The sequence below is a fragment of the Oncorhynchus mykiss genome, chromosome 6 (assembly GCF_013265735.2).
Source record: "Oncorhynchus mykiss isolate Arlee chromosome 6, USDA_OmykA_1.1, whole genome shotgun sequence".
In the NCBI taxonomy this organism is placed as follows: Eukaryota; Metazoa; Chordata; class Actinopteri; order Salmoniformes; family Salmonidae; genus Oncorhynchus; species Oncorhynchus mykiss.
Genome location: NC_048570.1, coordinates 12,185,539 through 12,208,522, shown reverse-complemented (window position 1 = coordinate 12,208,522; position 22,984 = coordinate 12,185,539). Strand labels below are relative to the sequence as shown.

At 44.0% G+C, this 22,984-nt stretch overlaps 1 protein-coding gene across 1 annotated transcript in view; it reads left to right on the top strand.

Annotated features, from left to right (window-relative positions):
- Positions 1-22,984, top strand: part of frmd3 (FERM domain containing 3) — a 79,506-nt gene that overhangs the window by 35,550 nt on the left and 20,972 nt on the right. The window contains exons 4-8 of the mRNA XM_036979418.1: positions 11,183-11,261; positions 15,076-15,173; positions 17,406-17,529; positions 21,106-21,193; positions 22,853-22,941. Coding sequence (XP_036835313.1) covers positions 11,183-11,261; positions 15,076-15,173; positions 17,406-17,529; positions 21,106-21,193; positions 22,853-22,941 — 478 coding nt within the window. The remainder of the gene's footprint in view (positions 1-11,182; positions 11,262-15,075; positions 15,174-17,405; positions 17,530-21,105; positions 21,194-22,852; positions 22,942-22,984) is intronic.

The following is a 22,984-nucleotide window of genomic DNA, read 5'->3' as shown; positions in this document are numbered from 1 at the left end:
CCCCCCCCCCCCCCTCTCTCTCAATTCAATTCAATTCAAGGGCTTTTTTTCTCTCTCTCTCTCTCAATCTCTCTTTGTCTTTCTGTCTCTCTCTTCCTCTCTCTCTCTCTCTCTCTCAATATCTCTCTCTCTCAATTCAATTCAATTGACTTTATTTATCAATATTACTTACATTGTCAAAGTATACATATCGAAAAATAAAATAAAAATATATATTTATATATAAAATATATATTTTTATATATAAATAAATGGTGGGACCAACAGCAATAATAATAGTAGTAGTGGACATGGGATTACCATTAACAACAACTACAACAACAATATTAATGAGAACAACAATATATTAAAGCAATAGTAGTAGACCAGTGTCAACATGACTGAGAAGCATGACATGGTAGTAGACCAGTGTCAACATGACTGAGAAGCATGACATGGTAGTAGACCAGTGTCAACATGACTGAGAAGCATGACATGGTATGTCAGAACTCTCTCTCTCAAGGGGCTTTATTGGCATGGTAAACATGTGTTAACATTGCCAAAGCAAGTGAGGTAGATAATATACAAAAGTGAAATAAACAATAAAAATGAACAGTAAACATTACACACACAGAAGTTTCAAAATAATAAAGACATTGCAAATGTCATATTATATATATATATACAGTGTTGTAACAATGTACAAATGGTTAAAGTACACAAGGGGAAAATAAATAAGCATAAATATGGGTTGTATTTACAATGGTGTTTGTTCTTCACTGGTTGCCCTTTTCTTGTGGCAACAGGTCACAAATCTTGCTGCTGTGATGGCGCACTGTGGATTTTCACCCAGTAGATATGGGAGTTTATCCAAATTGGGTTTGTTTTCGACATCCTTGTTGATCTGTGTAATCTGAGGGAAATATGTGTCTCTAATATGGTCATACATTGGGCAGGAGGTTAGGAAGTGCAGCTCAGTTTCCACCTCATTTTGTGGGCAGTGTGCACATAGCCTGTCTTCTCTTGAGAGCCATGTCTGCCTACGGCGGCCTTTCTCAATAGCAAGGCTATGCTCACTGAGTCTGTACATAGTCAAAGCTTTCCTTAAGTTTGGGTCAGTCACAGTGGTCAGATATTCTGCCACTGTGTACTCTCTGTTTAGGGCCAAATAGCATTCTAGTTTGCTCTGTTTTTTTGTTAATTCTTTCCAATGTGTCAAGTAATTATCTTTTTGTTTTCTCATGATTTGGTTGGGTCTAATTGTACTGCTGTCCTGGGGCTCTGTGGGGTGTGTTTGTGTTTGGGAACAGAGCCCCAGGACCAGCTTGCTTAGGGGACTCTTCTCCAGGTTCATCTCTCTGTAGGTGATGGCTTTGTTATGGAAGGTTTGGGAATCGCTTCCTTTTAGGTGGTTGTAGAATTTAACGTCTCTTTTCTGGATTTTGATAATTAGTGGGTATCGGCCTAATTCTGCTCTGCATGCATTATTTGGTGTTCTACGTTGTACACTGAGGATATTTTTGCAGAATTCTGCATGCAGATTCTCAATTTGGTGTTTGTTCCATTTTGTGAAGTCTTGGTTGGTGAGCAGACCCCAAACCTCACAACCATAAAGGGCAATGGGCTCTATGACTGATTCAAGTATTTTTAGCCAGATCCTAATTGGTATGTTGAATTTTATGTTCCTTTTGATGGCATAGAATGCCCTTCTTGCCTTGTCTCTCAGATTGTTCACATATCTCTCTCTCTCTCTCAATATCTCTCTCGCTCTCTCTCAATATCTCTCTCTCTCGCCTTCTCTCAATATCTCTCTCTCTCTCAATATCTCTCTCTCTCTCTTAATCTCTCTCTCTCTTTCTCTCTTTCTCCCAGAGCATAAATTAATCAAGAAACTATTACTCATGCGCTCAGCTCTTGAACATGTGCAATAGAAGAGAAAGGGAGGGAGAGGAAGAGAGAAAAAGGCAGATAGAGAAAGAGGGAGTACGGATGGAGAGAGAGGGAGTACGGATGGAGAGAGAGGGAGTACGGATGGAGAGAGAGGGAGTACGGGGGCAGATGGAGAAAGAGGGAGTACGGGGGCAGATGGAGAGGGAGATGAGATCAGATTGGATGAGAAAAGAAGACGAGGGAGAGATGAGATATGTATGGAGTTAAAGATAGACAGAGAACTTGTAAGGGAAGTGTACAGTATAGACAGAATGTGGGAGTGATTGAGAGGATGAGACAAAAGGATGGAGGGTGGGCTCTTGATATGTCTGAGCTGAACTGACACTTCCCATATCCCTCTGGCGAGTTTCCTTCACACATTAGGTGTGTGTGTGTGTACGTGTGTGTGTGTGCGTGCCTACTTATGTGTGTGTTTGGCAGTAGGGTCCTCTGGAAATGTTGTTAAATATCACTCTGTTCCTCAAGACTCAGGAATAAGCAGCTTAGGTTATTTAGGAACTTTGTGTTTATTATTATTTATCTTCTATCTGTTTCTCCAGATAATGCCACTGAGAATTCAGCTGGTATATACAGGAACTTCAGTCAACTCAGCCAGCACTGGCACTCAGTGATGACTTCCTCCTGTTTTGCAACCTATTAATCATGGGGTGGGTCCCAAATGGCACCCTATTTCCGCATATAGTGGACGCATAGGGCTCTGGTCAAAAGTAGTGTACTATACAGTATAGGGAATAGTGGTACAAGTTGGGACGAAACCCCTCCATCATGTATGTCTTCTTCGCTGTCCTCTTTGGGCTAGAATTATGAAACATCACTTTATAGGACTTCAAGTTCAAAGCAAACAAATACTTGTGTCCTCCAGGGTCATTTTTCACTCTAAATGCTCTCTCAATTCAATTTCAATTTAAGGGCTTTATTGTCATGGGAACGCGTTTACATTGCCAAAGCAAGTGAAATAGATAATAAACAAAAGTGAAACAAACAATAAAAAATGAACAGGAAACATTACAATCACAAAAGTTCCAAAAGGATAAAGACATTTCAAATGTCATATTATGTCTATATACAGTGTTGTAATGATATGCAAATAGTTAAGTGCAAAATGAAAAATAAATCAACATAAATATAGGTTGTATTTACAATGGTGTTTGTTCTTCACTAGTTGCCCTTTTCTTGTGGCAACAGGTCACAAATATTGCTGCTGTGATAGCACACTGTGGTATTTCACCCAATAGATATGGGAGTTTATCAAGATTGGATTTGTTTTCAAATTCTTTGTGGGTCTGTGTAATCTGAGGTAAATACTGTATGTGTCTCTAATATAGTCATACATTTGGCAGGAGGTTAGGAAGTGCAGCTCAGTTTCCACCTCATTTTGTTGGCAGTGTGCACATAGCCTGTCTTCTCTTGAGAGCCAGGTCGGCCTTCGGCAGCCGTTCTCAGTGCAAAGTTTATGTTCACTGAGTCTGTACATAGTCAAAGATTTCCTTAAGTTTGGGTCAGTCACAGTGGTCAAGTATTCCAACTCTCCTTCCGTGGCCTCCAACTGCTCTTAAATGCAAGTAAAACTAAATGCATGCTCTTCAACCGATCGCTGCCCGCACCTTCCCGCCCGTCCAGCATCACTACTCTGGACGGTTCTGACTTAGAATATGTGGACAACTACAAATACCTAGGTGTCTGGTTAGACTGTAAACTCTCCTTCCAGACTCACATTAAACATCTCCAATCCAAAATTAAGTCTAGAATCGGCTTCTAATTTCGCAAGAAAGCATCCTTCAAGCATACCCTCGTAAAATTGACCATCCTACCGATCCTCGACTTCGGCGATGTCATTTACAAAATAGCCTCCAACACTCTACTCAACAAATTGGATGCAGTCTATCACAGTGCCATCCATTTTTGTCACCAAAGCCCCATATACTACCCACCACTGCGACCTGTAAGATCTCGTTGGCTGGCCCTCGCTTCATACTCGTCGCCAAACCCACTGGCTCCCGGTCATCTATAAGTCTATGCTAGGTAAAGCCCCGTCTTATCTCAGTTCCCTGGTCACCATAGCAGCACCCACCCGTAGCAGCAGGTACATCTCTCTGGTCACTCCCAAAGCCAATTCTTCCTTTGGCCGCCTCTCCTTCCAGTTCTCTGCTGCCAATGACTGGAACGAACTGCAAAAATCTCTGAAGCTGGAGACTCATATCTCCCTCACTAGCTTTAAGCACCAGCTGTCAGAGCAGCTCACAGATCACTGCACCTGTACATAACTCATCTGTAAATAGCCCATCCAATCTACCTCATCCGTATACTGTATGCTTTGCTTTATCTTGGCCAGGTCGCAGTTACAAATGAGAACTAGCCTACCTGGTTAAATAAAGGTGAAATAAATATAAATAAATAAAATTCTAAAAATTAAAATTGTGTACTCTCTGTTTAGGGCCAAATAGCATTCTAGTTTGCTCTGTTTTTTTTTTGTTGATTCTTTCCGGTGTGTCAAGTAATTATCTTTTTGTTTTCTCATGATTTGGTCGGTTCTAATTCTGTTGCTGTCCTGGGGCTCTGTTTGTGTTTGTGAACAGAGCCCCAGGACCAGCTTGCTTAGGGGGCTCTTCTCCAGGTTAATTTCTCTGTAGATGATGGCTTTGTTATGGATGGTTTGGGAATAGCTTCCTTTTAGGTCGTTGTAGAGTTTAACATCTCTTTTCAGAATTTTGATCATGAGTGGGTATCGGCCTAATTCTGCTCTGCATGCATGATTTGGTGTTTTACATTGTACACAGAGGATATTTTTGCAGAATTCTGCATGCAGTCTCAATTTGGTGTTTGTTCCATTTTGTGAATTATTGGTTGGTGAGCAGACCCCAGACCTCACAACCAGAAAGGGCAATGGGTTCTATAACTGATTCAAGTATTTTTAGCCAGATCCTAATTGGTATGTCGAATTTGATGTTCCTTTTGATGGCATAGAATGCCCTTCTTGCCTTGTCTCTCAGATCGTTCACATCTGGAAGTTACCTGTGGTGCTGATGTTTAGGCCGAAGTATATATAGTTTTTGTGTGCTCTAGGTCAACGATGTCTAGATGGAATTTGTTTTCGTGGTCCTGGCAACTGGACCTTTAATGTAACACCACTATTTTTGTCTTACTGAGATTTAACTGTCAGGGCCCAGGTCTGACAGAATCTGTGCAGAAGATCTAGGTGCTGCTGTAGGCCTTTGTTGGTTGAGTACTGAAGCACCCGATCATCAGCAAACAGTAGACATTTGACTTCAGATTCTAATAGGGTGAGGCCGGGTACTGCAGACTGTTCTAGTGCCCTCGCCAATTCGTTGATATGTATGTTGAAGAGTGTGGGGCTTAAACTGCATCCCTGTCTCACCCCCCGGCCCTGTGAAAATAAATGTTTGTGTTTTTTGCCACTTTTAAACACACACTTGGTGTTTGTGTACATGGATTTTATAATATCATATGTTTTACCCCCAACATCACTTTCCATCCATTTGTATAGCAGACCCTCATGCCAAAATGAGTAGAAAGCTTTTTTGAAATCAACAAAGCACAAGAAAACTTTGCCTTTGTTTTGGTTTGTTTGTCAACTGGGTATGCAGGGTGAATACGTGGTGTGTTGTAAGATAATTTGGTAAAAAGCCAATTTGACTTTTGCTCAGTACATTGTTTTTGCTGAGGAAATGTACGAGTCTGCTGTTAATGATAATGCAGAAGATTTCCCCAAGGTTGCTGTTGACACATATCCCACGGTAGTTATTGGTGTCAGATCTCCCCAAGGTTGCTGTTGACGCATATCCCACGGTAGTTATTGGTGTCAGATCTCCCCAAGGTTGCTGTTGACGCATATCCCACGGTAGTTATTGGTGTCAGATCTCCCCAAGGTTGCTGTTGACGCATATCCCACGGTAGTTATTGGTGTCAGATCTCCCCAAGGTTGCTGTTGACGCATATCCCACGGTAGTTATTGGTGTCAGATCTCCCCAAGGTTGCTGTTGACGCATATCCCACGGTAGTTATTGGTGTCAGATCTCCCCAAGGTTGCTGTTGACGCATATCCCACGGTAGTTATTGGTGTCAGATCTCCCCAAGGTTGCTGTTGACGCATATCCCACGGTAGTTATTGGTGTCAGATCTCCCCAAGGTTGCTGTTGACGCATATCCCACGGTAGTTATTGGTGTCAGATCTCCCCAAGGAGACGTGGGTGTGGAGTCAGGCGCAGGAGAAACAAGTTCCAAAGGAAAAGGGCGTTTATTTAAATTTAATTTAATTTAATTTGTTGTTGCCTAGATTTCCTCACTACTTTCCTTCCATCTATAGCATTTCTTAATATTATTCAGTTCCTTTGGCTTTGATGCCTCGTGATTGATCATAGCTCTGTTCAAGTAGACTGTGATTTTGCTGTGATCTGACAGGTGTGTCAGTGGACTGACTGTGAACGCTCTAAGAGACTCTGGGTTGAGGTCAGTGATAAAGTAGTCTACAGTACTACTGCCAAGAGATGAACTATATGTGTACCTACCGTAGGAGTCCCCTTGAAGCCTACCATTGACTATGGACATACTCAGCGTCCGACAGAGCTGCAGGAGTTGTGAATGTGACCCATTTCTATTTGTTATGTTGTCGTAGTTGTGTCAGGGGGGCGTATGGGGGAGGGAATGTTGTCACCTCCAGGTAGGTGTTTGGCCCCCTGTGTGCTGAGGGTGTCAGGTTCTTGTCCAATTCTGGCATTTAGGTCGCCACAGACTAGTACATGTCCCTGGGCCTGGAAATTGTTGATCTCCCCCTCTAGGATGGAGAAGCTGTCATCGTTAAAGTATGAGGATTCTACTGGAGGGATATAGGTAGCACACATTGAGGACATTTTTTTCTGTTGAGATCATTTCCTTATTCATTTCTAGCCAAATGTAAAATGTTCCTGTTTTGATGAATTTAATAGAGTGGGTTAGGTCTGCTCTATACCAAATGTAGGATGAAAATGTCTGTATTTCCAATTTCTTTGATGAAGTCTGGGTTCCTGCTCATTAGGCCAAAGGCAGAAGACCTCAGACCTTTTATATTCCAGGATGAGCTTTGTCTTCCATAGTGTCTAGTGTTGTTTTTGTGTGGTTTAGGCCCAGACCATCACAGTAGGTGTGAGCAGAGCATGTTGAGCATCTGATACACACCTCTTAGGTGGCAAGATGGGGCTTGGGCGGGTTTAATAGTGGGGGTTGGGCCTGTTGCTCTGCTCACGGCCTGGGCATATGTCCTGCTGTCATGTTGAGGTCCTTGCCGCAGGGGCCAGGGGCATGGGATGGACAGAAGGGGCATAGGTCTGATATGGGGGAGGCCTATATAGGGTGTGGCCAGGTTTTGCTTGGGGTGGTCTTAGCTGGTTGGGGTGTGGCTGGTGAGGCTGTAGTCTGGGTGTAGGTCCTCTTGGCGTGGGTTCTCTCGCTGCAGGTCCTTCAGGATGGGGTCTTGCAGGTCTGTGAGGGTGTCTCGCTGGTCTGGGCGGGGTGTCTGTTGCTCTGTTGCTCCTGTGTGAGGTGCTGGGGCTATGGTTGAAGGTGACGTCCTTCAGGGTCTTGGTAAAAGTTGGGATTGCTGCCTTGTAGAGGTGGACCTGGTTGGAAAGGCTGTTCAAGTCCAGGGTGGAGTGGTGGGCCAGGTTGACATTAGGTTTTGAGGCACAGTCTCACAAAATGCTTGCATTCACCTGCTGTATGGTGGCAGGGTGAAAGTATTTTCATGGTAGCAGGGTGGAGATAACCACTTGTGAGTTGGAGGAAGTGGAAGATGCTTTTTCTTTCATTCCCTTGAGTGCTGTGGCTACCCTTTCCTGCTGGGCCTTCAGGTCATTTGTGTCCGTGTGAATGATGATGAAGCTGGGGGACCCTAGTCTGTCCTCTGACAACAACATGCAGGGCATGCCCAAACACAGGGCATGCCTAGTGTTTGGGCACCAGAGTTTAGACACTTTGTGTTTGGGAAAAAGTTTTCCTCGGATGTGTGGGGGTCGTCAAGAGCTATCAGGGGAGCTGACATGAGGGCTGTTAGGATGGGGTGGGGTCTGTTACGACGGGGTGGGGTCTGTTGGGAAGGGGTGGGGTCTGTTGGGAAGGGGTGGGGTCTGTTAGGAAGGGGTGGGGTCTGTTAGGGCGGGGTGGGGTCTGTTAAGACGGGGTGGGGTCTGTTGGGAAGGGGTGGGGTCTGTTGGGAAGGGGTGGGGTCTGTTGGGAATGGGTGGGGTCTGTTAGGACGGGGTGGGGTCTGTTGACTTGGTGGGTCCTGTGTTGTCTGTCCCATTGTGGTGTTGAGGTTGTGGTCCGGGTCTGAGGTGGGCTGTTCTGCTGGCTTGTCTGGGAGAGTGTCCTGCTCTCTGTCACACCTCAGCTTTGTCACCTCTTCATTCAGTGCCATGTGTGCCCCTTTAAGTTCTCTCACCTCAGTCCGTAGAGCAGCCAGCTCTCTCAGACAGCCGTCCATCTCCACCTTCTGCCCTCCGGCTCTTGTTGTGGGGTTTTGTTGTGCTGGTCTGTTTTGTGAATTTGTTCTGTCTGGATTATGTGGACTATCCCTCTGAGCTCCACCATGTCTCCCTCCAGCTATCCCTCTCAATGACGGAGGAGCAGTGTAGTTGTGAGACCTGGGTGTGTTCAATGCTGGGGGGGTGACTGTCCTCATCTGCAGAACAGTTTGAAGAGGTGTGATCAGACTCACTCAGGATGGAGGAGTCGTCACAGAGAGAGAGATTTTACCTGCTGTGCTCTCTTTGATCCCGTAAGTCCTGCTGGAACTGCTTGAGGAAGTCCTGCACCATTACTGTCCCAGACTTGTACATGTTGACAGAGGTTGTTTCAATTTACTCAATGTCTAGTATTCTGAGTTTCCACCCTGGGACAATACGCTCTCTCTTGACATAAGGGTAGTGTGCTCTTATAGCACTGTGCCATGCCAGGTCTGTGTGGAACATTAAGTTGCTTACATTCTCCTCTTTGTAGCAGTCAGCAAATAGTGTCTCTGGATTGTCATTGAGGAGCTTTATTTTGTATTTATTCCATTCAGTGTTATTTTTAATATCCATGGGGTGCTGTATTGTAATGAACTCTGCCCAGGGATAAGCCATGGGGGCTTGAAAGGCCTCTGCATTTGGGAGGGGAGAGCTGTGAAACTCTCCTGCCATTGTTAAGCTCAAGAATTTTCACACCTCTCACTTCTCACTTCAGTGCTAATTGAAGTTGCAGCCAGGTCAGTTCTGTCCTAGCAGCTTGGTAGCTTAGTAGCCTTATTTATTTAGCTTTATATGACACAATTAGAGATGATTGTCTTTTACTTTTTGACTTAAGAAGTATGTTTAGACTGAACATTACTCACTCATTGAGTTGGAGGGGTGGCCATGCACTCCGAGACGGCCTACAGGGAGGAGGTGAGGGCCCTCGGAGTGTGGTGTCAGGAAAATAACCTCTCACTCAACGTCAACAAAACAAAGGAGATGATTGTGGACTTCAGGAAACAGCAGAGGGAGCAGTCCCTATCCACATCGACGGGACAGTAGTGGAGAGGGTAGTAAGTTTTAAGTTCCTCGGAGGACACATCACGGACAAACTGAATTGGTCCACCCACACAGACAGCGTTGTGAAGAAGGCGCAGCAGCACCTCTTCAACCTCAGGAGACTGAAGAAATTCGGCTTGTCACCAAAAGCATTCACAAACTTCTACAGATGAACGAATCTAGAGCATCCTGTCGGGCTGTATCAACGCCTAGTACGGCAACTGCTCTGCCCACAACCGTAAGGCTCTCCAGAGGGTAGTGAGGTCTGCACAACGCATCAAACTACCTGCCCTCCAGGACACCTACACCACCCGATGTCACAGGAAGGCCATAAAGATCATCAAGGACAACAACCACCCGAGCCACTGCCTGTTCACCCCGCTATCACCCAGAAGGCGAGGTCAGTACAGGTGCATCAAAGCAGGGACCGAGAGACTGAAAAACAGTTTCTATCTCAAGGCCATCAGACTGTTAAACAGCCACCACTAACATTGAGTGGCTGCTGCCAAGATACTGACTCAACTCCAGCCACTTTAATAATGGAAATTGATGGGAATTGATGTAAAAATGTATTACTAGCCACTTTAAACAATGACACTTAATATAATGTTTACATACCCTACATTACTCATCTCATATGTATATGTATATACTGTACTCTATATCATCTACTGCATCTTTATGTAGTACATGTATCACTAGCCACTTTAAACTATGACACTTAATATAATGTTTACATACCCTACATTACTCATCTAATATGTATATGTATATACTATACTCTATATCATCTACTGCATCTTGCCATCTTTATGTAATACATGTATCACTAGCCACTTTAAACTATGCCACTTTATGTTTATATACCCTACATTACTCATCTCATATGTATATACTGTACTCTATACCATCTACTGCATCTTGCCTATGCCGCTCTGTACCATCACTCATTCATATATCTTTATGTACATATTCTTTATCCCTTTACACTTGTGTGTATAAGGTAGTAGTTGTGGAATTGTTAGGTTAGATTACTCGTTGGTTATTACTGCATTGTCGGAAATAGAAGCACAAGCATTTCGCTACACTCGCATTAACATCTGCTAACCATGTGGATGTGACAAATAACATTAGATTTGATTTGTGTTGGATGGTATTTCCAGGTTCCTCTGTGTTTCTTCTGCAGGTGTTGGTTTGTTAGAAATGTTTTCACGATAGTCTTTGGTAGTAATAGTCCATTCAGGAAATTTTGTGCGAAATCAAGGTTTTAGGTCTGGAATTTTGATTTGGATTAAAGGTTTTGATGTTGAGGTTAGTATCCTATATAAGAGCCTTGCGAACAAATTGAAGTTTATCTACATTTATCCAACTCGCATTCTGTCTGTTTGCAGAAGAACTCAGGAGCCCATGAGAAAATATAGTTAGAAAAGCACACTGGTTCATCTTTTACTCATTAGTGTGTGTGAGTGTGCGTGCGTGTGTGTGTGAGTGCCCATGAAAGAGTCCTGCTCATCGCTAGCAGTTAAATACCTCCTCTGTGAGTATGAATAATTACAGTCATGATCATTAACAAATGAATGATCAAAAATAGTCTCACTCTGTCTATCTTCTCTCTCTTTCTCTCTCTTTTCTCTCTCTCCCTCTTGTCTCTCCTCTCTTCTTCCCTCTTTCATCTCTTTTCTCACGCTCTTTTATTTGTTTGTTTTTAACAGCTCATCAGCCCTACACAATGTGCTTCCGGGTCAAATTCTACCCTCACGAGCCAATGAAGATCAAAGAGGAGCTCACCAGGTAGTGTGACCTTGATGCTGATTGGCTAGAGAACACTTGTCATTCATTCCCTACAGTATGACTGGTTCCTAATATTATCTGAGGCTGTCTAAGCGAGCAGACAGGAGGGTATTTGATGATGGCCTTTTCTGGTTCTATTTCATGGACAATTTGGCAGGCGATGCTGGGATAACTGCTGCTGTCTCCCAGCCCTGCCGGAAATGTACATGTTAAAAACGTATTGGAAATACAAGTATTATACACTAACACATTTTATTGTAATACAAATTGAATTGTAACATGTTAAAAATGCTTTCTACCCATCTTTGCTTTCAACAAACACCTGAAAATCTGTTTTCGCTCGAGACATGACCCTCGGCAGTTGTGTATTGCAGACAGCACAGAGAAGTCTTAGGAACTGCTCAGTGTTTCTGTGATCTGTTGAGATTGTCCGAAGGTGAGAGTGAGAGAGAGAGAGTGGAACTTTGTGATTACACACTCTCACGCATTTTCAGTGATTACTGTGATCATTATGAACCTGTTCTCCCAGCATGCTGCATGCTCTCCATCTGAGATGTGAAGCATCTCTAAATCCCTCCATTCAGATACTCCTTCTTAGTGTTTTTCATCTCTGGCTGTTGTGTAAAGTGCTATTTGACATGGAGGTAAGAGCACCATTAGCTCCAGACGTAAAGTGCCGTGGAACAAGAGTTTGAGAGTCTAGGGGTTGGGGGGGTGGAGAGGGGACCTCTAGGGGCAGAAGTAGGGCTCTCCAACCCCAAACAGCAGCATTAGAGCATGGCCATTAGTGACGCATGGCGCTGGTCACTGGAGCATACACAGAGGCCTCTGAGTCTAAACTCTCTCGGTGTCTAACATGATGTAGTACGCATCACAGGGTGCTATGGAGGTCTACATCACCCTAGAATTCACCATTCTATGGTCTGCATGGTCTCAGAGCCGCTTGGAAATGTGTCTGACTGTGTATCAGTGCAGTAAATATATTCCAGACTATTACATATAAAATACAGTAATGTAATACAGTAATGAAATACAGTAATGGAATACAGTAATGAAATACAGTAATGGAATACAGTACAAAAAAAATGCAGTACTGCACATGCATTTCATAGAAGATTCTATATTGGATTGTATTCGTTCTACTAGTCTGTGTAGTGTTTCTGGTTGCAACAGTGGCTGTGTTGTTGTTGTGGATCAATGTGCTGTCCCCATAGTAATCTGAGTGCATGGTTGACTTCACACATTCAACCACACGACAAGTCATAGAAAGAGAGCCAGAGGACAATAGTTAGAGATAGTTACATCACAGAGAAAAGAATAACAGAGTCTTTGAGAAGAGGAGATATGGAGTGTGTTACAGACATACTACATTTGAATGGATGTTATGTTAAAGTGAATGTCCACACAGATTTTAAAGTTTGTTTTAGAGAGAGCCGAGGATATAGTGATAGTCTATTATTGGAAAGAGGAATATTTCCTTGTGAATATGGGTAGATGTTATTGATCTGTCGGTAGCTCTAGTTATACCAGACAGCCTCTATAAATAAACCCATTCAGACGCAGTCGGCTTTTTAGTTCCATAGAATTTTTCATTTTCTTTTAATCGGCCTTGCTCGGGTTTAGTCCCTGCATCTGTTGGTGAGTGTGTGCGGTCTGTGTGTGTGTATTAGTACAAGTTGAGTCAGTGTTCTTTGTGTGCGTGCCCGCGTGTTTGTTTCTGACGTGATTATGCAGGTTGTCAGTTGCCTCTGGAAGTTTTATGGACAATGACACTCCGTAGTTTCTATGGTACAGATGTTTATGGTTTTTCGTCTTCTCTCCAGTAACAGGGGACACATTTGCACAAGTAATAACTGTTGAAGCCGTGTCCATTGTAACTGTGGTAGAGGTCGCCATGGTAACCGATCTCTTGTAGTGGTGATTCCCATAGCAACTGATCTCGGAGTGGTATAATTAATGGCAATGGCACATTGGTTTTAGAAATGCTTTTAGTGGATGTGGATACTGTCTTTATGGGTCATGACGTGGTTCTACCACCATACAATGTTGTTTATAAATTATACTTGTGTTGAAGACCATTCATGTCATGTAAAGTGTGACAATTATGATGATTAACTTTGATCATTAGTTTGACATTCGGAAAGTATTCAGACCCCTTGACTTTTTCCACATTTTGTTACTTTACAGCCTTATTCTAAAATGGATTACATCGTTTTTTTCCCTCATCAATCTGCACACAATACCCCATCATGACAAAGAATAAAATGGGTTTTAGAAATTTGAGCAAATCTGTTAAAATAAAAAACTGAAATATCACATTTACATAAGTATTCAGACCTTTTACTCGGTACTGTTGAAGCAACTTTGGCAGCGATTACAGCCTCGATTCTTCTTGGGTATGACGCTACAAGCTTGGTACACCTGTATTTAGGGAGTGTCTCCCATTCCTCTCTGCAGATCCTCTCAAACTCTGTCAGGTTGGATGGGGAGCTTCGCCGCACAGCTATTTTCAGGTCTCTCGAGAGATGTTTGATTGGGTTCATGTCTGGGCTATGGTTGGGCCACTCAAGGAGATTCAGAGATGTGTCACGAAGCCACTCCTGCATTGTCTTGGCTGTGTGCTTAGCGTCATTGTCCTGTTGGAAGGTGAACCTTTGCCCCAGTCTGAGGTCCTGAGCACTCTGGAGCAGGTTTTCATCAAGGATCTCTCTGTACTTTGCTCCGTTCATCTTTCCATGACTTGTCTCCCAGTCCCTGCTGCTGAAAAACATCCCCACAGCATGATGCTACCACCACCATGCTTCACTGCAGGGTTGGTACCAATTTTCCTCCAGATGTGACTCTTGGCATTCAGGCCAAAGAGTTCAATCTTCATTTCAACAGACCAGATAATTTTTTTTATCAGTTTTGATCAAAAATAACAAACCGGGTGTTTTCCAGCATACAGTGTTCCGCTCCTGGTCTGAGAGTCCTTTTTAGGTGCCTTTTGGCAAACTCCAAGCGGGCTGTCATGTGCTTTTTACTGAGGAGTGGCTTCTGTCTTGCCACTCTACCATAAAGACCTGATTGTTGGAGTGCTGCAGTGATAGTTGTCCTTCTGGAAGGTTCTCCCATCTCCACAGAGGAACTCCGAAGCCCTTCTCCCCCGATTGGTCAGTTTTGCTGGGCGGCCAGATACAGGAAGAGTCTTGGTGGTTCCAAACTAATTCCATTTAGGAATGATGGATGCCACTGTGTTCTTTGGGTTACTCTGGGTTACCTTCAATGCTGCAGACATTTTTTGGTACCCTTCCTCAGATCTGTGCCTCGACACAATCCTGTCTCATGGCTTGGCTTTTTGCTCTGACATGTACTGTTAACTGTGGGACCTTATATAGACAGGTGTGTGCCTTTCCAAATCATGTCCATTCAATTGAATTTACCACAGGTGGACTCCAATCAAGTTGTAGAAACATCTCAAGGGTGATCAATGGAAGCAGGATGCACCTGAGCTCAATTTTGAGTCTCATAGCAAAGGGTCTGAATACTTATGTAAATACTTATTTATTTTATTTATTATTTTTTATAAATGTGCAAAAAAAAAATCAGATTGGGGTATATATTGTGTGTAGATTGATGAGGGGGGAAAAGTACTTTAATTAATTTTAGAATAAGGCTGTAATGTAACAAAATATGGATAAAGGTATGGGGTCTGAACACTTTCCGAAGGCACTTTATGCATTCAGCAAGGCAGGCTACAGTGTATCTTGAGTAACCATGTGTCTATAAGCAGGCACAGTATCTGTGGTTGACCCCTGTATGCGTCTCTGTGCAGGTATCTACTCTATCTGCAGCTGAAGAGGGACGTCTACCACGGTCGTCTCTTGTGCCCCTTCGCTGACGCAGCCTACCTGGGGGCCTGTATTGTACAGGGTGAGCCCCGCTGTGACATCAAAACTCTCATTTACATGCACAGGAATGAACAATAGATCCGCTGTGATACCTGGCTCATTAGTACGAGTACCTTCTCAAACGATCTGAACCCCGGCCCTACTCTCCAAGCTGAGATCTCTCATCCCTACTCAAACGCTTCCGGCAGCAGAGCAATACAACTTGAGAGAAGAAATGCAACCTGAGAAATGCAACCTGACAGCAGCCCAGAGTAATACAACCTGACAGCAGCCCAGAGTAATACAACTTGACAGCAGCCCAGAGTAATACAACCTGACAGCAGCCCAGAGTAATACAACCTGACAGCAGCCCAGAGTAATACAACCTGACAGCAGCCAAGAGTAATACAACCTGACAGCAGCCCAGAGTAATACAACCTGACAGCAGCCCAGAGTAATACAACCTGACAGCAGCCAAGAGTAATACAATCTGACAGCAGCCCAGAGTAATACAACCTGACAGCAGCCCAGAGTAATACAACCTGACAGCAGCCCAGAGTAATACAATCTGACAGCAGCCAAGAGTAATACAACCTGACAGCAGCCCAGAGTAATAAAATCTGACAGCAGCCCAGAGTAATACAACCTGACAGCAGCCCAGAGTAATACAACCTGACAGCAGCCCAGAGTAATACAACCTGACAGCAGCCCAGAGTAATAAAATCTGACAGCAGCCCAGAGTAATACAACCTGACAGCAGCCCAGAGTAATAAAATCTGACAGCAGCCCAGAGTAATACAACCTGACAGCAGCCCAGAGTAATACAACCTGACAGCAGCCCAGAGTAATACAACCTGACAGCAGCCCAGAGTAATACAACATGACAGCAGCCCAGAGTAATACAACCTGACAGCAGCCCAGAGTAATACAACCTGACAGCAGCCCAGAGTAATACAACCTGACAGCAGCCCAGAGTAATACAACCTGACAGCAGCCCAGAGTAATAAAATCTGACAGCAGCCCAGAGTAATACAACCTGACAGCAGCCCAGAGTAATAAAATCTGACAGCAGCCCAGAGTAATACAACCTGACAGCAGCCCAGAGTAATACAACCTGACAGCAGCCCAGAGTAATACAACCTGACAGCAGCCCAGAGTAATACAACATGACAGCAGCCCAGAGTAATACAACCTGACAGCAGCCCAGAGTAATACAATCTGACAGCAGCCCAGAGTAATACAACTTGACAGCAGCCCAGAGTAATACAACCTGACAGCAGCCAAGAGTAATACAACCTGACAGCAGCCCAGAGTAATACAACCTGACAGCAGCCCAGAGTAATAGACCTCAACACTTAAGCTGACACACATCCAACCATCCCTGAACAACTCCACGGTGCCAATTAACAGCACAGTGAGAGGCTCAGGCTGGTAGTGTTTGATGTGGGTTCCAAAAGGATTGAACTATGTCACATCACTAACTAATCCCCATGTCTGTTACAACATACAGTATATCTTAGCCCCTACTCTTTTGACTGGCTGGGCTCCCTAGAGAGGAGAATATGATGAAGTGAGCTGAGGTAGCTATGTATGCGTCCCAAATGGCGCCCTGGTGAAAAGTAGTGCACTAAATAGGGAACCGGGTACCATTTGGGACACATCCATAGCTACCTCAGCTCACTTCATCATATTCTCCTCTCTAGGGAGCCCAGCCAGTTAAAAGTAGTGCACCATGTAGGGTATAGGGTGCCATTTGGGACACAGCCTAACTGACGTAGTTAAAGCACCGGGCCTCCTGCTGGTCGTTATCAGTACTGCTGTTTAATGAGAACGAGTCCCCATGTATACTTTGTTAGGCTGTTAGTAAAGTGATGTGTGTTAGCTGCAGGATAAGCCTGTAATAAAGCTACAGGTACATTGCACTGATAACCGTTTCATAACCCTCTGCTAACCATGTCATAACCACTGCTAACCGCTTCATAACCACTGCTAACCGCTTCATAACCCTCTGCTAACCATTTCATAACCCTCTGATAACCGTTTCATAACCCTCTGCTAACCATTTCATAACCACTGCTAACTGCTTCATAACCCTCTGCTAACCATGTCATAACCCTCTGCTAACCATTTCATAACCCTCTGATAACCGTTTCATAACCACTGCTAACCACTTCATAACCCTCTGCTAACCATGTCATAACCACTGCTAACCGCTTCATAACCCTCTGCTAACCATTTCATAACCCTCTGCTAACCATGTCATAACCCTTCCCAGCTGAACTAGGGGACTATGACCAAGACGAACACCCGCCAGACTACATCCAAGACTTCAAACTGTTCCCCAAGCAGTCGCTTAAATTGGAGAGGAAGATCATCGATATTCACAAGAACGAGCTGAGGTATTGTGGGATTTGTAGTCTAACAACTACAGTGTCTAACAACTACAACACTGAAACACCTTGACACCTGAATACAACAGCATCCACTGTAAACACTAAGTTGGCATCATGACATCAGCAGAATTTTACTCAGATTTTACTGACTTCCTCTCTTCTTCTTCTCAGCTGCTATTAAACAGAAATAGGGTCCCAGGTGGTTTTACAACCTTCTGAATTTTTCGCTACACCTGCATTTTATAATTCTTTGCCAGCACATCATAAATAGTGCAAACACCACTGAAGCGAAACTGTAAAACACGTCATCGACTCCAGCAGCTGATCTAACCATATCTCTGACATGCAGACACACACAGACACATGGAGACACACACAGACACACGCAGACACACACAGACACATGGAGACACACACAGACACACACAGACACATACAGACACATGGAGACACACACAGACACACACAGACACATACAGACACACGCAGACACACACAGACACATGGAGACACGCGCAGACACATGGAGAAACGCACAGACACATACAGACACATGGAGACACGCGCAGACACACACAGACACATACAGACACACACAGACACATGGAGACACACACAGACACATGGAGACACACACAGATACATACAGACACACGCAGACACACACAGACACACACAGACACATGGAGACACACACAGACACATGGAGACACATGGAGACACACAGACACATGGAGACACATGGAGACACACACAGACACACGCAGACACATGGAGACACACACAGACACATGCAGACACATGGAGACACACGCAGACACATGGAGACACACACAGACACATGGAGACACATACAGACACATGGAGACACATGGAGACACATGCAGACACACACAGACACATGGAGACACATGGAGACACATGCAGACACATGCAGACACATGGAGACACATGGAGACACATGGAGACACATGCAGACACACACAGACACATGGAGACACATGGAGACACATGCAGACACATGGAGACACATGCAGACACACACAGACACATGGAGACACATACAGACACATGGAGACACATACAGACACATGGAGACACCTACAGACACATGGAGACACACACAGACACACACAGACACATGGAGACACATGGAGACACACGCAGACACACACAGACACATGGAAACACACACAGACACACACAGACACATGGAGACACACAGACACACGCAGACACACACAGACACATGGAGACACGCGCAGACACATGGAGACACACACAGGCACATGGAGACACACACAGACACATACAGACACACGCAGACACACAAAGACACACACAGACACATACAGACACATGGAGACACATACAGATACATACAGACACATGGAGACACATGGAGACACATGGAGACACATACAGACACATGGAGACACATACAGATACATACAGACACATGGAGACACATGGAGACACATGGAGACACATACAGACACATGGAGACACATACAGACACATACAGACACATGGAGACACATGGATACACATACAGACACATGGAGACACATGGATACACATACAGACACATGGAGACACATACAGACACATGGAGACACATACAGACACATGGAGACACATGGAGACACATACAGACACATGGAGACACATGGAGACACATACAGATACATGGAGACACATGGAGACACATACAGACACATGGAGACACATACAGACATATACAGACACATGGAGACACATACAGACACATACAGACACATGGAGACACATGGAGACACATACAGACACATGGAGACACATGGAGACACACACAGACACATGGAGACACATGGAGACACACACAGACACATACAGACACACGCAGACACACACAGACACACACAAACACACACAGACACATACAGACACACTTACAGATACAAGCAGACAGACACACAGGCACACACAGACACATGCAAACAGACACAGACACACATACAGACACATGTACAGAAACACATACAGACACATGGAGACACATGGAGACACATACAGACACATACAGACACATGGAGACACATACAGACACATGGAGACACATGTACAGAAACACATACAGACACATGGAGACACATACAGACACATGGAGACACATGTACAGAAACACATACAGACACATACAGACACATGGAGACACATGTACAGAAACACATACAGACACATACAGACACATGGAGACACATGTACAGAAACACATACAGACACACATACAGACACATGGAGACACATGTACAGAAACACATACAGACACACATACAGACACATGGAGACACATACAGACACATACAGATACATACAGACACATACTGACACATACAGACACATGGAGACACATGTACAGAAACACATACAGACACATACAGACACATACAGACACATACAGACACATGGAGACACATGTACAGAAACACATACAGACACATGTACAGACACACATACAGATACATACAGACACATGTACAGACACATGGAGACACACATACAGAAACACATACAGACACATGGAGACACATACAGACACATACAGATACATACAGACACATACAGACACATGGAGACACATACAGACACATACAGATACATACAGACACATACAGACACATACAGACACATGTACAGAAACACATACAGACACACATACAGACATACATACAGACATATACAGACACATGGAGACACATACAGACATATACAGACACATGCAGACACATACAGACATATACAGACACATACAGACACATACAGACACATGTACAGAAACACATACAGACACACATACAGACACACATACAGACATATACAGATACATACAGACACATACAGACACATACAGACACATGTACAGAAACACATACAGACACACATACAGACACACATACAGACATATACAGACACATGGAGACACATACAGACATATACAGACACATGCAGACACATACATAAAGCCACTGCTGATCCCATGTCCCTGTCCCAGATGATGTAATGTGGCTGGCTGGGACCAGAGGGCTGGCTGGGACCAGAGGGCTGGCTGGGACCAGAGGGCTGGCTGGGACCAGAGGGCTGGCTGGGACCAGAGGGCTGGCTGGGACCAGAGGGTTGTGTTTACAGGTGTTATAATATAAACTGAGACTCAGGCAGGTTGATTTAGAGCCAACAGCAGAGAAGCAGCATGCGTCACCTAGGTGCTTTGCCAAGCACCACTTCAACTAATGAACATAAGCAAAGACTCATTACTCCAAATACAAGCTGCTGAGCAACATTTCTGGTAATCTGGAGATGGGCTAACACTGAGCTAACGACAACAAGAGAAATGTAAAGCTAGCATTAGAATATCCTTCTACATTATAGTTATATTTCTCAGACATTACTTTAGCACTGACAGACATGATTTGTGTTTATGGAGCACTCACCTCAAACACAAAGTGGTTTCTATTGGGGTAATAACTTCTGCCCCATGTCTGTTACACCCATGGTGTTCAACCAGCCTGCAGGTTTGCTACTAACTGTTCTCCTGTCCCACAGGGGGCAGTGTTCTGCTGTGGCCGAGCTTCATCTCCTCCAGAGGGCACACAACCTGGAGACATACGGAGTGGACCCTCACCCCTGCAAAGTACCGCACACCACTTCTCCCTCGAACTCTCACCTTTATTTCCATGTCCTTTATTCCAGTGTAGCAACTGTGACTTAGAATCAATGATTGTACGATTGATTAAACAGCTTGCATTGAGTTGTCAGTCCAAATTGACATGTAGTCCGCTCACATCAAACATTCAAACCAATTTGATTTAAACTTCTCTGCCAATCGTTGTTGATTTCACACGCCTTCCTTTTTCTTTCTGATTGGATGTTTTGTCTATCTGTTGAACTCTGTCTCCTTCTGATTGGACAGTGTGTTTCTTAATGAGTGTAACATGACGGCTGTGATCGAGACTGTGTTCCTCTGCTTCCCTCTCATCCTCTCTGGCTCTGAGTTTACACAGGCAGACAAATTCTGATCTTTTTTTCACAAATTGGTATTTTGATCAATCAGATCAGCTCCAAAAAAAAATCTGATATGAAAAGATCTGATGTGATTGGTCAAAAGACCAATTAGTGGAAAAAATATCAGAATTGTGCTGCCTGTGTAAACGCAGCCATAGTGACTCACTGTGTGAATGGAAAACTCTGACAGCCAGGGTATCAAAGCACTCTAAGCTGATTAAAGGAGATATTTAATTTATTTTGTTTGAGGATTCGCTCATCTGTTCTGCTTCTGTCATAAAACCTTTTAATTCAGGAATGAACTGCAGCTGTGGCTTAAGCCTGAGTCAGTGTATCACCATCCATTTACTGCAGCCAGAGAGGAAGAGAGGGGAGCAGAGGAACAGCTTCCATCACAGCTGTCATGTTCCACTCATTAAGAAACACACTGTCCAAGCAGAAGGAGACAGAGTTCAACAGATAGACAAACCATCCAATCAGAAAGAAAAAGGATGGAGTGTGAAATCAACAACGATTGGCAGAGAAATTGAAATCAATTCGGTTTGAATGTTTGATGTGAGCAGACTACATGTTTACTGTGCTGCATAGGGAGGTTGCATGTGGTGATACAGTAGTTACAGTAGTATACTCTTGGCAGGAATCTACTGTATCAAATATGCTTTAGTTCATATGTTATCAAGAGGATTATCTATCATACGTTCCCATGGATTTGAATTATCTGTACGTTTTACATACATTTGGATTGTAGAAGTCTATGGGAACAATTTTTGTAGAGTAGCCATTGCCATGGCGACAACACTTCACTTGCTGACAGTCTTCCTGTATCCCAGAATCCCAAGTTCTGCTGCCTCTCAGCCTGTGATCTAGTAAGAGGCAGGTAGACGATTCCACCAACCTCTGGTCCAGAGTCAGATATTATTTAAACCCCTTATTTGATAAGGATAGGATTGGGGGGAGCTTATCTGATCCTAGATATGTGGTTAATCATAATAATACTATAAATTGTAGAGTGCTTTTCATTTAGAGATATAAATCACAAAGCTCTTGACATGAGCAACCAACAGTTCAGAAAACTCATGCATGAATGAGGGATTTGTTTTCGGAAGCCGATACATGACTGTATGACAGTGATGCTTGCATTGGAATGGCGTGTAGTCAAGACGAGTCATTTTCAGCCTTCGACGGTGATAAACATTGAGATCACCTCCTCGGCAGCTGTCTGTGAATGCCTGATTGGTATACATGGGTAACTTCTACCTTCACAGAGCTTTGTTGTGTGTGTCTGCAGGACTTCACAGGATCCACAGCCTTCCTGGGATTTACAGCCACTGGGTTTGTGGTGTTCCAGGGAAACAAGAGAATCCACCTGCTCAAATGGTAATCCTTCACCTCTCACCAATAACCTCTAACCTATGACCTC